Below are 14,627 nucleotides of genomic sequence, written 5' to 3' on the forward strand. Positions count from 1 at the left end.
CTCGCGTTGTTTACCTGTTTTCTTTCCCTAAGGCTCTTGGTTTATAAAACGCTTCTGGCTCTTCAAATCCCTTTCCTCATAACTTTTGTCTAGTGGTCAGTGGCAAGTTAGTTACATGGGGAAATGATTCCGTCTACACCGCTTTCAGCTGCTGCTCTCTGAATGTTCTCAGGGTCCTGTTGGGGGGAACGTGGACTTGAATGAGCCAAACTCGTGGATTGTGAAGGAATTAACAATTAAGCAAACATCTTTAAACCTCTCCTTGTTACTCTAACTTTCGATAACTTTGCTACTTAAAGTTACGTACTTCGGGATGTGGGAACAGACAAAGGTGACACTTAAAGCCGTCAGTTTTCTCTTAAAAACTCTTGTGGAGAACTTTAGTGGGGGAATGACTAAAATGAAATTAATGGATTTTATCTGTACTGGTCTGTTCCCCCATTAACCTGCTGGTCTGTTCCCCCATTAACCTGCTGACTACTTAATGAATTATAGGTAAGTGACCAAGCATGTGTGAATAGACTATTCTAAGTGAAGCGAATAACAAGTGCAAAGGCCTTAAGGCAGGAATAAACTTAAGGCATAAGAGAAGGGCCATATCTTTGGAGTTTGAGGTAGGGGTGAGCCATAGGTGTTCCATAGGGCTGGAACAATATTTCCGTATGATTGAGTCATATAGCTTATCAGTATATATTGTGAGCAATGCTAACTAAATGGTCTCTGCTCACAAGATGTTTATGGGTTAAGTATCAAAACAACAGTGTTCTTAAAATGCAAAGTAGATTATGTCACTCGGACTTGACATCATCCCTACTCCTTGAACTTGGTCCCATCTTCCTCTCTCCTTTCATGGATGACTACTTTTCCCACAGCTAGTGTACATGTGCTCTTGTTAGTCTGTGTGCATTTCAGGCATGCGATGGCACACACCTCTACCCAGTCACTGTCCCTTGCAGATTTCCCCCCATCCTGTACACATGTAGGCACCCTCCTATGCTTCTGTTTCATATTTTTATACTAATATCAGAGTGTTTATTACATTGTCTCATTATTATTGTGACTATCAGTCTTTTTTTTTTGATCAGATTGAGCTTGCAGAGAGTGGCCCAGTCGTGTTTGTTTCTATGGCCCCTGTGTTTAGACAGCACCTGGCACCTAGTAGTTGCGTTATTAATGTCTGAATGAAGGAATGGGTAACTGGTTGGTTATAGATTTTTTTGTTTAAGTGGTCTTTGTAAATTTTGTGCAGTATTCAAATACTTATTTGAGTATTCTGACTCATAGATCTGGGGTGTGGGCATCAGGGAATCTGTAAAACTCTGTTGGTAATATAGCTGATAACATACAAATGTATAAGAACAACGTACATAAATATGTACCATGAGTTTGCTCTGATGTCCTGAGTGCTTGTGGTATATGGGAGGTGTTCCATGTATCTTTGTTGAATGTTTATTGTTGACCACATTGAATTTAGAGGTGTGCATAATTATGGGTATTTGGAAAAATTTATAGAAGATACAAGATTTAAGCTGAATTTTTTTTAAAGGATGTGTAGGGTTCACATGGGTTTCCCAGGTGGTTTGGAGGGTAAAGAATCTGCGGAGACCCATGTTCAATTCCTGGGCCAGGAAGGTCCCCTGGAGAAGGGAAAGGCAACCCAATGCAGCATTCTTGCCTGGAGAATTCCATGAGCAGAGGAGCCTGACAGGCTAGAGTCCATGGGGTCGCAAAGAGTCGGACCCAACTGAGCGACTAACACGCACACACAAAATCAGACACTAAAAGTGCTCAATAAATAGTATAATCATCATCACTACATTGTATACTTATCAGTACAGTGATCAGCACTGGAGATTATTAGTGTTCCCTGCCCAGTAAGGGGGCTTCCTAGATGGCGTTAGTGATAAAGAACCCATCTGCCAGTGCAGGAAATGCAAGATACACGGGTTTGATCCCTGGATCAAGAGGATCCCCTGCCTAGAGATTCCCATGGACAGAGGAGCCTGGTGGGCTATGTTCAATGGATTGCACAGAGTTAGACATGACTCAAGCAACTTAGCATGCATACACACACCCAGTAAGGAGCTTAAGAGGTCAGTTGAGCAAATGTTCATGATGCACTTGTTTTGTGCTCGGTATAAGAAATGTAATGAAGAATGTAGTGGAAGCCCTGCAGGTGAAGGCTTATAACCCAGTTGAAGAGCGTAGTAGGACATAGAAAAGGAAAAGTTGTGTGTGTATGTGTATAGAGTCTAGTTATTTTGCAAGATGTATGTGTTGTATCACTTTCTGGTCATTTTGGAAAGGTTCTGGACAAAAGGTCTTCAATGTTTTTAGTGTTAGTCCTCTGCATAGTCAGTGTCCCTAATAAAGGCTTATTGAATAATATATTGAATGATTAGCCAAGGAATACCACAGGAGGTATTAAATGTGAATTATTTTATTAAGAGAAATCATTCTTATTTCAGTTCCAAGAAACTATGATCCTACCTTACATCCTTTTGAGGTCCCACGAGAATATATAAGAGCTTTAAATGCTACCAAACTGGAACGGGTATTTGCAAAACCATTCCTTGCCTCCCTGGATGGTCACCGAGATGGAGTCAATTGCTTGGCAAAGAATCCAAAGAGCCTGGCTACTGTCCTTTCTGGGGCATGTGATGGAGAGGCAAGTATCACTAAACACTGACATTTTAAACTGAAAATAGTTATGTTGCAAATATTCTTCCTTTAATTGTGAGTTACTGTGGGTTTTAATTGGTTTGATTTCATTTTGCTATGTCCTGTTTTCTTTTAATTCTCAAGACTAAATTTTCTTTGAATCAGTAACTTCAGTAGTTTCTTATCTAAACCTAAGAAATTAAAAATGTAGTCGCTTTCGGCTGTTTGACAGTAAGTAATAAGGCATGTTTACAATACAGATATTTAGCTGTGAGTTTTTTCACAGAGTATGTTATTAACAATTCAACACAATTATTTCCCACTCTGCCAAGGAAAGAAAAGCTTTAAAGCACTTTTACACTAGAATCAACAGAGTATTTAAGAGATTCAGTTTTCTGCTTGTTGATGTTCGTATCCATAGACATTGCTTTTTTTTTTCCAATGTGCCCAACAGACATTCTTCTGTGAAATTTTAAAAAAAAATTATTTTATTTATTTATTTATTCTATCTTTGGCTATACTGGGTCTTTGTTGCTGTGTGTGGGCTTTCTCTAGTTGCCACGGGTGGGGAAGGGGGCTACTGTTTGTTGTGGTGCTGGGGCTTCTTACTGCAGTGGCTCCTGTTGCAGAGGCTGTAGGGTGCACAGGCTTCTGTAGTTGCTCTGTGCCATGTGGGATCCTCCCTGACTAGGATTGAATCCGTGTCCTTTGCATTGGTAGGTAGAACCCCAACCATTGGACTACCAGGAAGGTTCAGCATTGCATTATTTTGATCTAGAGGATTTTGTTTTTAGCCATCTGGTAGAGTGATTTACAGCCTTTAAAGTGTTGAACTTATTTTTCTTGGAATGTAATACTTCTGTGCCTGAACATTTTTTATTTATACTTCACTGAAATTTCCTAGTATGTTTTATTATAGGTTAAAATTTGGAACTTGACCAAACGAAAATGTATTCGTACGATACAAGCACATGAAGGTTTTGTACGAGGAATATGTACCCGCTTTTGTGGGACATCTTTTTTTACTGTAAGTATAATACAGTTAGGTCATTAACTCTTTTCAACATGTGTAGAACTAATCTAGTTGAATATTTTCTGAGTTCATTTATGTGATCCAAGGCCCTTTCTGATTTTCACAATGCAAAATAACATTAAAACTCAGATAAGTTTTGGTTTTCTTTATGTAATCCAGCCTTTCCCATACTTTAAAATTTTTTATACCTAATTACATATTACATGTGTGTGTGCTAAGTCGTTTCAGTCATTTCTGACTGTTTGTGACCCAGTGGACTGTAGCCAGCCAGGTTCCTCTGTCCATGGAATTCTCCAGGCAGCAGTAGTAGAGTGGGTTGCCATTCCCTCCTCCAGGGGACCTTCCCGACCCAGGGATTGGACTCACGTCTCTTAGGTCTCCTGCATCGGCAGGCGGGCTCTTCACCACTAGTGTCACCTGGGAAGCCCAAATACATATTACTGAACTAATATCCTATAGAACAGTTAGAAGTGGGATTAAAGCAAGATGAGTCCTTTGTACTTCCTTTGTCGGTTAGCAATAAGTCATTGAAGGATTTTTGTGTATGATAAAATATACCTAAAATTTACCATTCTAGCCATTTTTAAGTGTACATTTCAGTGGCATTAAGTACATTCACATCATTGTAAATCCATCACCACTATCCATCTCCAGGACTGTTTCACCTTCCAAACTGATAGGTGTAACTGTTAAACACTGTAACTCCACATCTCTCACCCTTACCTCCTACCCTTGAGTAATTTACCTGGTAATTACTGTTGTGCTTTATGTCCCTGTATGTCCCTATGTGTCTGATAATTTCACTTAATATAATGTCCTTAAGGCTTACCCTTTTTGTACCATGTGTCAGAATTTCTTTCCTTTTTAAGACTAATGCTCCATTGTATGTATATACCACATTTTGTCTGTTCACTCATCCATTAATGATGTTTTGGTTATTTCTACCTTTGGCCTTTGCAAACAATCTACTGTGGTGTGCAGATATTGAAAGTTCATTGAAAGCTTTTAATAGGAAAATGACGGAGTCTGAGTTGAGCTTTGAGAGGATTAATTTGACAGCTGTGAGTGATCAGTTTGGAGGCAGTTTTAATAGTCTGCATAAGCAATAATAGAGTCAACTCTGGAGAGTGAAAATAATTGAAAGTAGTTGTTAGGTTTAACAACATTTTTATTTTTAGAATTAGAAACTGTTTTATTGCAGTGTAGCTGGCACCACGTAAGTTGAAAGTGTACAGCACAGTGGTTATATGCATCCTGAAGTGATCACCACAGTGAGCTTCCTGAACATTCATCATCTCATATAGATACAAAACTAAAGAAATAGAGAAAAAGTTTTTTTCTTGTGATAGGAACTCTTAGGATTTAGTCTCAACGGTTTTCCTATGTTACATACAATCATGTTAATTATATTTGTCACATTGTACATTACATCCCTAGCACTTTTTTGTCTCATAACTAGACGTCTGCACCTTTGACTGCCTTCTTCCAATACCCACTGCCCCAACCCCACACCTGTGGTAATCGCAAATACCATCTTTTCTTCTGTAAGTTTGTTTTGTTGTTTTAGAAGTATAATTGACCTAAAATACTAGGTTGGTTCTTTGTGTACAACATAGTGATAATATTTCTGTGCATTTCACAGTGATCACCACAATAAGTCTAGTTGCAATATGTCACCATACATAGATATCCGTAGTTTTTGACTATATACTCCACTCTCTACACATACTTTGCAGCTAGAAGTTCATACCTTCTAATCTCCCTCACTTACTTCTCTCATCTCCCCACTACTCTCTCTGCTGGAAACCACCTATTTGTTCTCTATATTGACAATTCTGTTTGTATTTTGTAATGTTTATTCATTTGTTTTTTAGAGTCCACATGTAAGTGAAATCATACAGTGTTTATCTTTTTCTGACTTATTTCACTTAGCGTTATACCCTCTAGGTCCATCAGTGTTCTTTCAAATGGTAAGATTTCATTCTTTTTTTTTAAGGCTGAGTAATATTCCATTATGTTTATAGAACACATTTTTTTTATCCATTCATTTGTTGTTAAGCACTTAGGTTGCTTCCCTATCTTGGCTATTGTTACTAATGCTGCAGTGAGTATAGGGGTGCACATATCTTTATATCTTTTCTAATTAGTGCTTTTGTTTTCTTCCAATTAATACATAGGAGTTGAATTGCTGGATCATATGGTAGTTCTATTTTTAATGTTTTGAGGAACCTCCATACTGTTTTCCATGGTGTCTCTACCAGTTTACATCCACCAGCAGTGCACAAAGGTTCCCTATCTCCACATCCTCACCAACACTTGTTACTTGTTGGCTTTGATAATGATAGCTTACCGTGAATAATGTCAGATTCGTGATCTCCGAAGAAGATTTAGCTTCAGGACCAGGGACCAGGCTTGATCACTCAAGCCTTGATCACTCAAGCCTTGATCACTTTGTATAGCAGAGTTTTACTAAAGTGAAAAAGGGACAGAGAAAGCTTCTGACACGGACACAGAAGGGGGCCAGAGAGCACCCTCGCTCACTAGTCTATGCAAGGCCTTATATGCTTTTACCAGACCCCCTCCCACAACATACATCTTAAATTAACAAGATTAGAACTAACGATAGAAAGATGTTACCAGACCCACTCCCATAGATTTCAAGATGACAGGATTAGTCAGAAGATTCTTAAGAAGGAGAAACATATCCTGGAGCAAGATATATTGTTATATTGACTAAGACAAAGCAATGTAGGAAAAAAACATTTGTCCTTTTCTCCTTCTTGAGATCCCCAGACCCCTTTCTCCTCCTAAAGGACTCTGGACTCCTTCCTTCTCCTTGGGGACCCTGTACTTCTTATCAACCTACCTAGGAATTGACTCTCTCAATAATAACCATTCTCTATTCTGACAGGTATAAGGTGATACCTCATTGTGGTTTTGATTTGCATTTCCCTGATGAGCAGTAATGTTGGGCATCTTTTCATGTACCTATTTGGCATCTATGTATCATTGAAAAAAATGTTTATTCAGAGCCTCTGCCTATTTTTTGAGTTTTTTTGATGTCAAGTTGTATGAGTTCTTTGTATACTTGCATATTAATCCGTTATTGTATATATTGTTTGCAGATATCTTGTTTTTTTACTTTGTTGATAGTTTTTTTATGCTGTGCAAAGGCTTTTTAGTTTGATGGAATCCCATTTGTTTTCCTTGCTTGAGGAAACATATTCAAAAAAATTTAGTAAAATCGATGTTTACGTGACATCTTGAACATATCTGCCATGTCCCAAAGTCTGAATTACCGAAGTTTGTTTCCTTAGCTTTCATTTGGGCTAAGGTGCCAGCAGTTCTGCCCACCATTTCTTTCACCATCTCTGTAATCGTCAGGGCCAGTGAAAAGGCAAGCAATGCCTATACTAACATTATGAAAATAATATTATCCTAATGGACTCCTGAAAAATTCTCAGGATCCTTCAGAAGTCTACATTTTACAGTTTGAAAACCTCTGCCTTAATATTGATAGTTTCTAGAGTTTTGAGTCATACAAAGAAAGACATTTCTCGTGCCAAGATTATAAAAATGCCTTGTCTCTAGTATCTTTATGGATTTTGTTGCATGTTTTACATTTAAAGTTATCTGGAATTATATTTTTTTATCAGGTGTCACATTGGTTCATACTTTTTAAATGACTAACCTGATCTCACAATACCATTTTATTGTAATTCATTTTTCTTCCTAATTTGAAATGTCATCCTTATTACAACATGCAGCTTTTACCATCTTTATGATGTAATATTATTTCTACCCTTAACTCTTGTTTTGCTCTATTCATCGTATTTTATTTTCAATTTTATGCGTTTTATATGTTTATCACAAATCTTTAACAAGGTGGGACATAAATGAATCAATAAATACTTTACTGGAAGAATGTGGTATATGTTATTTTTTAAACTAAAGATGTTTATAATTTGATGTATGTGTTGGCAAGCTTACCGTTTATAACTGTTCTTCATTATCATTGTAAATATTTCTAGGTTGGTGATGACAAAACTGTGAAGCAATGGAAAATGGACGGACCAAGCTGTGGAGAGGAGGAGGAGCCATTGCATACAATATTAGGAAAGGTACAAAAATAAATTGACCCATACTTGGGCTACTAACATTCTTCTCTTTTACCTACAATTATTTCATAGTTTCAATTTCATAAAAAGGTGTAAGAAATCAGACAGTTTAGGCTGCAATACTTTACCTGTTTTAAGCAATAGTTAATGCAATCAAAGGGTCTTTGCAGTTAAAGAATTTGAACAGTTCTTTGGTGTTCGTTGCAATAGGGTTCTGTTTCTATTTTTAGTTAGAGGAGGCAGTGGAGCATTTCCTATAGCGAGAACATGGGGGGAAATCTATAAAATAAAAGGTCAGAAAAAAACAGTGCTTCAGCTTCTCATTTATATCATGGATCTTTCCCAGAGCTCAGCATTTACTTGAAAGTATTCTTTAGGAAATTAATAAATTTAATAGTGTGCTTTCTATATAAATCTTATTTACATTTCTTAACAGCATTCTGCAAATCACTTGATATAGTTTAGTTATAACTTTAAGTTATAGCTTAATTATTTGGATCATTTGCTCTACCTATGTTTTTTAATCCTTATGTTTTGATACTAAGGGAAATTCTAAAATTAGAATTAATCTTTAAATATTTCATCTTTAAAATTTTTTTGTCATTTTAGTATTTAGTGTGTATTTAGATTCTGCTCTTTAGGCTTCAAGAAGTTCTAAATTTTTTTTTTTTTTTAATGAGAGGTTTGGCCCATGATCAGGACTTTGCTGAATTCTAATGGTCGATCTAAATGTTCTTGAGGGATGTGGAGGTGGTATATTAGTGTGAAATGGAAATAGTTTGCAGATGGTAAAAAATTAGTAATTCCTGAAAGAAAATTTGTTTCATTGTTGTAAAATGTCCGTTCGCTAGGAGTTCCAAAGATTTTTGAAATATTTAGTGTTACCCCTTCGCTGTGGTACTGGGGGTTAATTCTTACTGTGCAGAAGTTTGTAGAGACTTGAATAGAAATAATTCTAAATCTGCAGATGCTGATAAGAGTTCTTAAGAGCTTAAAGTATTGGCTAAATAGTGGCCTTTAATTTGCTTTCCAAACATTTTTTACTGTCTAGTACAAAGGTAGACTTTAATCTGACCCTGAATAGATGAGTCACATATTTTAAGTAAATAATACCAAATTTATGAGATTTTATTGCTTTTAACAACCTTAGCATCCACACTTGCTAATTTTGTTTCTCTCTCCAAATTTTGATATGGTTGTTTGTATCTGTGTTTCTTTCCTGGGACTCAGTATTTTATATGTTAAATGTGGAATTAAGTTTTTTAGAAATTACCTTTTGTGTTTCATTAGTTGATTCCAAGATCCTTCAATACCCAGTAAGATTTAAAAATTACTTCAGTGCTATGTGTTCAAACTTTATTAAATACATCCCATGTTAACATTTTTCTTTATTCCCAGAATGTATGATAAGGAACATCACTTCTTATGGTAGAATTTTCTCCTTTAAGTAAAGGCTTTAAAGAAATTTCTTAGTGAACAGGGATTTTCTTAAGCACATGAGAGTGTAGAGAAATATATTTTAAGATACTATTCTGTAGAGTTGAAGTACCAATGAAAAGACTCATCTGTAACAACCTCTCTGCTTCTAAAGACAGTGTATACAGGAATTGATCATCACTGGAGAGAAGCTGTTTTTGCCACATGTGGACAGCAAGTAGACATTTGGGATGAACAAAGAACCAGTCCTATATGTTCAATGACTTGGGGATTTGACAGTATAAGCAGTGTTAAATTTAACCCAATTGAGGTAATGCTCCTTTTTGAAATATGTTCTTCTTATTGTTTCTTTATTATCATATAATTTCAACTCTATTCAGGAAGAACTTGAATATGTGATCCAAGAATTTTCTGAATTTTAGTGGTGTTCTCCCATTTGGTCTGAGTTCCACTTTCTTTGGTCAGGTCTCGACATGCTTGACCACAGTTTAGCCCCGGACACTGGTGTTCAGCATTGTGAGAGGCGTGTGGTCGTGGGGGTAGAACTCAAGCACACACGGTCCTAAGAAACTTTCAGTTTTATTTGTACCCTCAGCACTCATGTTCCACAAAGTGAAAGTCGCTCAGTCATGTCCGACTCTTTGCCACCCCATGACTATACATGACTATATACAGTCAACAGAATTCTCCAGGCCAGAATACTGGAGTAGGTAGCCTTGCCCTTCTCCAGGGGATCTTCCCAACCCAGGAATCGAACCCAGGTCTCCCGCATTGAAGGCGGATTTTTTACCAGCTGAACCACAAGGGAAGCCCCATGTTCCACAGATTACCTTTAAAAAAAAAAAGTTAATTCTTCTTAACTCTGTTGGAGGTCAGAAGAAGAAGTGTTGAGCATTGTTTTCTTTAATTATTTGTACATTACAAGGACATCAGTGCTTCCAAATAATATGCGTGGTTATTTTTCTACTACATGATAATTCGTTATAATTCTATTTTTCTTCGCTCAGAAGACTAAATTGTGATTCCTAATTCTTTCCAGATCTAAGGGAAGAGTTAGAGGTTAGCCTCCTTATTGTTTATTTAGGTCCAAACTTGGTAACGGAGGCTGCCCTGAAGGCTAAGCCAGCTCCTGGACTCCAGGCCTTTCCCTGAGCTTTTTCTGAATGCATAGTAACTGATAAACTCAGTGTCTAGAAGACTCAGTTGACATGCCTTTTCCTGAAGGAAGAAAAGGAAATCACTGTGTATGAGCTGGTTTTAGAAGTTACCAGGAGATTATCTTGTTAGGTGGTCGCAGAGGAAATTCTCATCTGCAAGTTTTGCATTTAAGAGACTCTAATTGACAAAAGGAGGAATAAAAGGTTGAGTCAAAGTAGCAGGGTATAAGACTTCCTTGGTGGCTCAGTGGTAAAGAGTCCACCTGCCAGTGCAGGAGACATGGGTTCAATCCCTGATCCAGGAAGATCCCACATGCCAGAAAGTAACTATTGAGTCTGTGCTCTAGAGGCTGGGAGCCTCAACTACTGAAGCCCATGTGCCCTAGAGCCTGTGCTCACAACAAGAGAAGCCGCCGCAATGAAGAGCCCCTGCTCACCACAACTAGAGAAAACCCTGCAGAACAAAGAAGACCCAGCGCAGCCAAAAATAAACAAATGAAATTATAAAAATAAAAGTATTTTTATAAAAGAGTGAGATGCTGTAGTATGATGTGAACTTGGCTTTGAAGTCCTGCTGAGAAATCAGTCAAAGGATACCCCTTCCTTCAGCCCACACTGGTAAACACACTTCTGGGAGAAGCTGCAGGGTTAGAGCAGGGGTTAGCAAGATATAGTCTGTGAGGCCACTGCCTGTTCCTTGTTTTTATTTTTAAGTTTTTTCTGGAACACAGCTGTGCCCTTTAGCTCATGTATTGTTTGTAACTGAGTTTGCACTACAAAGTAGAGTTTAATAAACTGCAGAAACCATATGGCCCCACAAAGCCTAAACTATGTCCTCTATCACCCTTTACAGAAAAAGTTTGCCAATCGCTGGGACAGAATATCTGTCTGTTTTGTCTGTATCTTCCTCACGCCACCCTCCATCTCCCTTCCCTCAGTTGCCCTTGATTGGCGAAGTGAGCCTTGTAGACCAGGCCACAGTGCCACTGGGCAGAAGCAGGCTACAAACACAGGTGACCTGTGAGAAAATTTAATGTCTTACCTTGCTGCAGACGTAGGCTCGAACTATATTTCCTGCCAGTACGCCTTTGTGTTGACCTTTCACAAGTCATAATTTTTCTCTGTATTTGTCTATTTTTAAAATGAGATTAATTATGTCTTCCAGTGTACTTCTTAGGTTTGTTGCAAGTGTCAAATGTGATAATATATGTGAATATTTTTAAAAGGTGCTACCCAAGTTTAAGATGGTGGTGTTATGCTGTTAAAAAAAAAACGAAAACGGAACAGATACTGATTTCTTCCCTAATGGGTAAAGGAGATCTTTTGTTTCTCTGTTTTGGTGAACACCTGTGTCAGTAGAGCTGATGGCCAATCCTAAAATCATAATTAATGATTAGTGATGACCTAGCAACCATGTTTCTCAAATTAGCATGTATAAAAACTCTTATTTGTTCAGCTAGGTGTGTATGTGTGTTTTATTAACCATATGACCTTGACTTGGTGGTAAAAGCAAATGGTGTGGATGTCTCTTACCCTGACCCTTTATTAAACTTAATGGGGAGGGCATGTTGCTGTGAACAAATGGAGTGTATTTGTCTCCTCTAATCATCACTAATTATTTTTCTGTAAAAATATTGAAGCTGAGGGTTCTGATAAAGCCAAAAGTTTATTCTGAGAATTGCTACATTTTACAGCATTAAAATCAGCTTTCCTTCTTGGTAGAATTTTTTGCTTTGCTCAAATTCAGGTCTTTACTTTTTGAAAACAGTACCTGGTCAGACCTTAGAGTGAAATAATGAGAAACTAAGAAAGGTTGAGAGGAGTCATTCAGTAGGGGAAAAGCTCAGAGGAAGCAGTTTAAAAAGAGTATACACAAATGTGGCTATATAGCAGTGTAGTAAGTAACTCTTCTGGTTCCTCTTATGCTTGCAGTGGGAATAATATAAGCAGAAGACAGGAGTTAGATCAGGAACAATGGGTGAGGAGGAACGGTGCTACAAGGGGTGGGATTTGGGATTCCATTGGAAGGTGGAGAGCTTATTTTCACTTAATACCAAGAATCATGTAACCACTTGACACATTTATAATTGACTTACAAATAAATATATGAAACATCTTGAAACCACAGTTGGACAAAGGACAGGCCTAGTTTATACAGAGTTAATAACCATGAGGAAATGTCTAATTGTTAATAAAGCAATAATTTATACAGTTGACCCTCCAAATCCATGGGTTCTGCATCTGTGGTTACAGAAGGCATTTTTATATGATACTTAATATTGCCGCCCAGTGTAGTAAAATTAATATATTTCCACATTGCAACGCTTACTGCTATAACTCTGGAAAAACCATTACCTCTAAATAGCATAAGCTATAAAATTATTCATACTTTTTGATTAGGGTGATGCCACTACTAAAATCTTACCCTTAGGAAAAGAAGATCTAAATGTATTCAAATGTTTACTGAAGTGTTATTTATAATATGGAAGAACAGGAAACAGGTCTAAGTGAAGAAGGGGTAAGTAAAATATATTGTTATAAAATAGAATGCAGAATACCTACATCTCAGACATCTAAAATACAGGCATGGGGATTTAATCATGAAGATCTTTGGCTTTGGTTGCCAAGATTATGAGTGATTTGTTGTACCCTCTTACAATGGACTTTAGTGTTAGAACTTTGTATCTTAAAGGTAATTAAATCATTTGTTCAGGAATGGACATGGTTTGCTGCCAAACCTGGCTTTTAACTGATAATTGTTACACTTATTTTTAGACATTTCTCTTGGGAAGTTGTGCTTCTGACAGGAATATAGTACTATATGATATGAGACAAGCTACTCCTCTGAAAAAGGTGAGTTTCAATTTGTCTTTTACTTTATATAGTTGTTAATGCATCCTTTTGTGAATCGAGTGACTGAAAATACAGAGCAAATGTTTTTTCAGAATTAAAAAAAAATTCTTTTTAATAGAGATGTTCTTAGAACCCAAGTGGTCATAGTGGCATTCCCTCAGTTCCCTGTTGCTTTTTAGAGACCCGTCAATTTCCATGAGTTACTCTCTTCCAGTCTTCCGTTTGCCATACTGCCAGAATATTGTAGACATCTAGTTTGTACTCAATGAATTGAAAGTTCTTCAGTATTGCATCCTATTAGTCAGGCCCTGTGATTATCATAGTGACACACATGGTATTTTATTCCAGAAAGTTTTATAACTAATTCACATAATCACCTTTATTTGTTTAGTTACACACCAGTGGGTACCAGTTTGACGTTTTATTTAGACAGGCACTATCCTGTTCAAGGTGTCAGATTTCCCAGCAGTTCTGAAGCAGTCATTCCAGGACTTAGATATCAGAGTTAATGAAACCTTAAGCTGATTATAAAGAGGGAGGGAATACTATTAGTAAAGAGACGAGTGCCATTATAAGTAAACGAGTATACAGTTGATTGCAAGTGCTGGAATTGAGAGAGTACCAGAAGAGCTATGCCTTGTTAATGGACTTCAGGTCTGTTATCATAGACATCTCTGTGCCATACCTAACAGAGATGCTTTTAATATTTTTGTTGTTATCAAATCATTTTTATAACATGTACTAAATTCAGAAATATTAGAAGTAGAATATATTGATTGACATTTGAGCTAAATAAGTAGAATAATCTTTCCAAATTTCACTCACCCATGTCATATGGTGGGAATAACATGCATGAACTTTGGTGTTAAGACTTTAAGCAGGTAACTTAATCTGTGTTTCTTCTGTGAAATGGTGATATTAATAACTGCCTCACAGCCCAGTGGTAAGAATAAAACATTAAGCATTTAGCAGAATGTTACCATGGAAGTGCTAGTTTTTCGTTTATTTGGTTTTTGTCTTTTTTATTGGGGTATAGTTGCTTTACAATGTTGTGATGGTTTCTGCTATACAAGTGAATCAGCTGAGTGTATACATACATCCTCTCCGTCTTGGACCTCCGTCCGAATTCCTTTCATCCCACCCACCCAGGTCATCACAGAGCACCAAGCTGAGCTCCCTGCTCTGTGCAGCAGGCGTTCCCACTAGCTGTCTGTCTTACACATGGTAGTGCGTGTACGTCAGTCTCCATCTCCTACTTGATTCCACCCCTGCACCAAAGGACCAGTTTAATAAATAGCAGTTTCTGCCACTTTCAACCCTACCTTCTCAGTTGTTAATAATATATTGTACTTTACAACTTTGGGGTTG

General features: G+C 37.3%; 1 protein-coding gene across 2 annotated transcripts in view; it reads left to right on the forward strand.

Moving 5' to 3' along the window:
- DCAF13 (DDB1 and CUL4 associated factor 13) overlaps positions 1-14,627 on the forward strand; it is a 29,099-nt gene that overhangs the window by 256 nt on the left and 14,216 nt on the right. Inside the window, exons 2-6 of one of the 2 annotated variants that reach the window (XM_070383077.1) lie at positions 2,469-2,668; positions 3,581-3,688; positions 7,726-7,815; positions 9,404-9,559; positions 13,182-13,259. In XM_070383077.1, the coding sequence (XP_070239178.1) occupies positions 2,469-2,668; positions 3,581-3,688; positions 7,726-7,815; positions 9,404-9,559; positions 13,182-13,259 (632 nt within the window). The remainder of the gene's footprint in view (positions 1-2,468; positions 2,669-3,580; positions 3,689-7,725; positions 7,816-9,403; positions 9,560-13,181; positions 13,260-14,627) is intronic. The other variant, XM_070383078.1, reaches the window with a different exon arrangement.

The sequence above is a fragment of the Bos mutus genome, chromosome 14 (genome assembly GCF_027580195.1).
Source record: "Bos mutus isolate GX-2022 chromosome 14, NWIPB_WYAK_1.1, whole genome shotgun sequence".
In the NCBI taxonomy this organism is placed as follows: Eukaryota; Metazoa; Chordata; class Mammalia; order Artiodactyla; family Bovidae; genus Bos; species Bos mutus.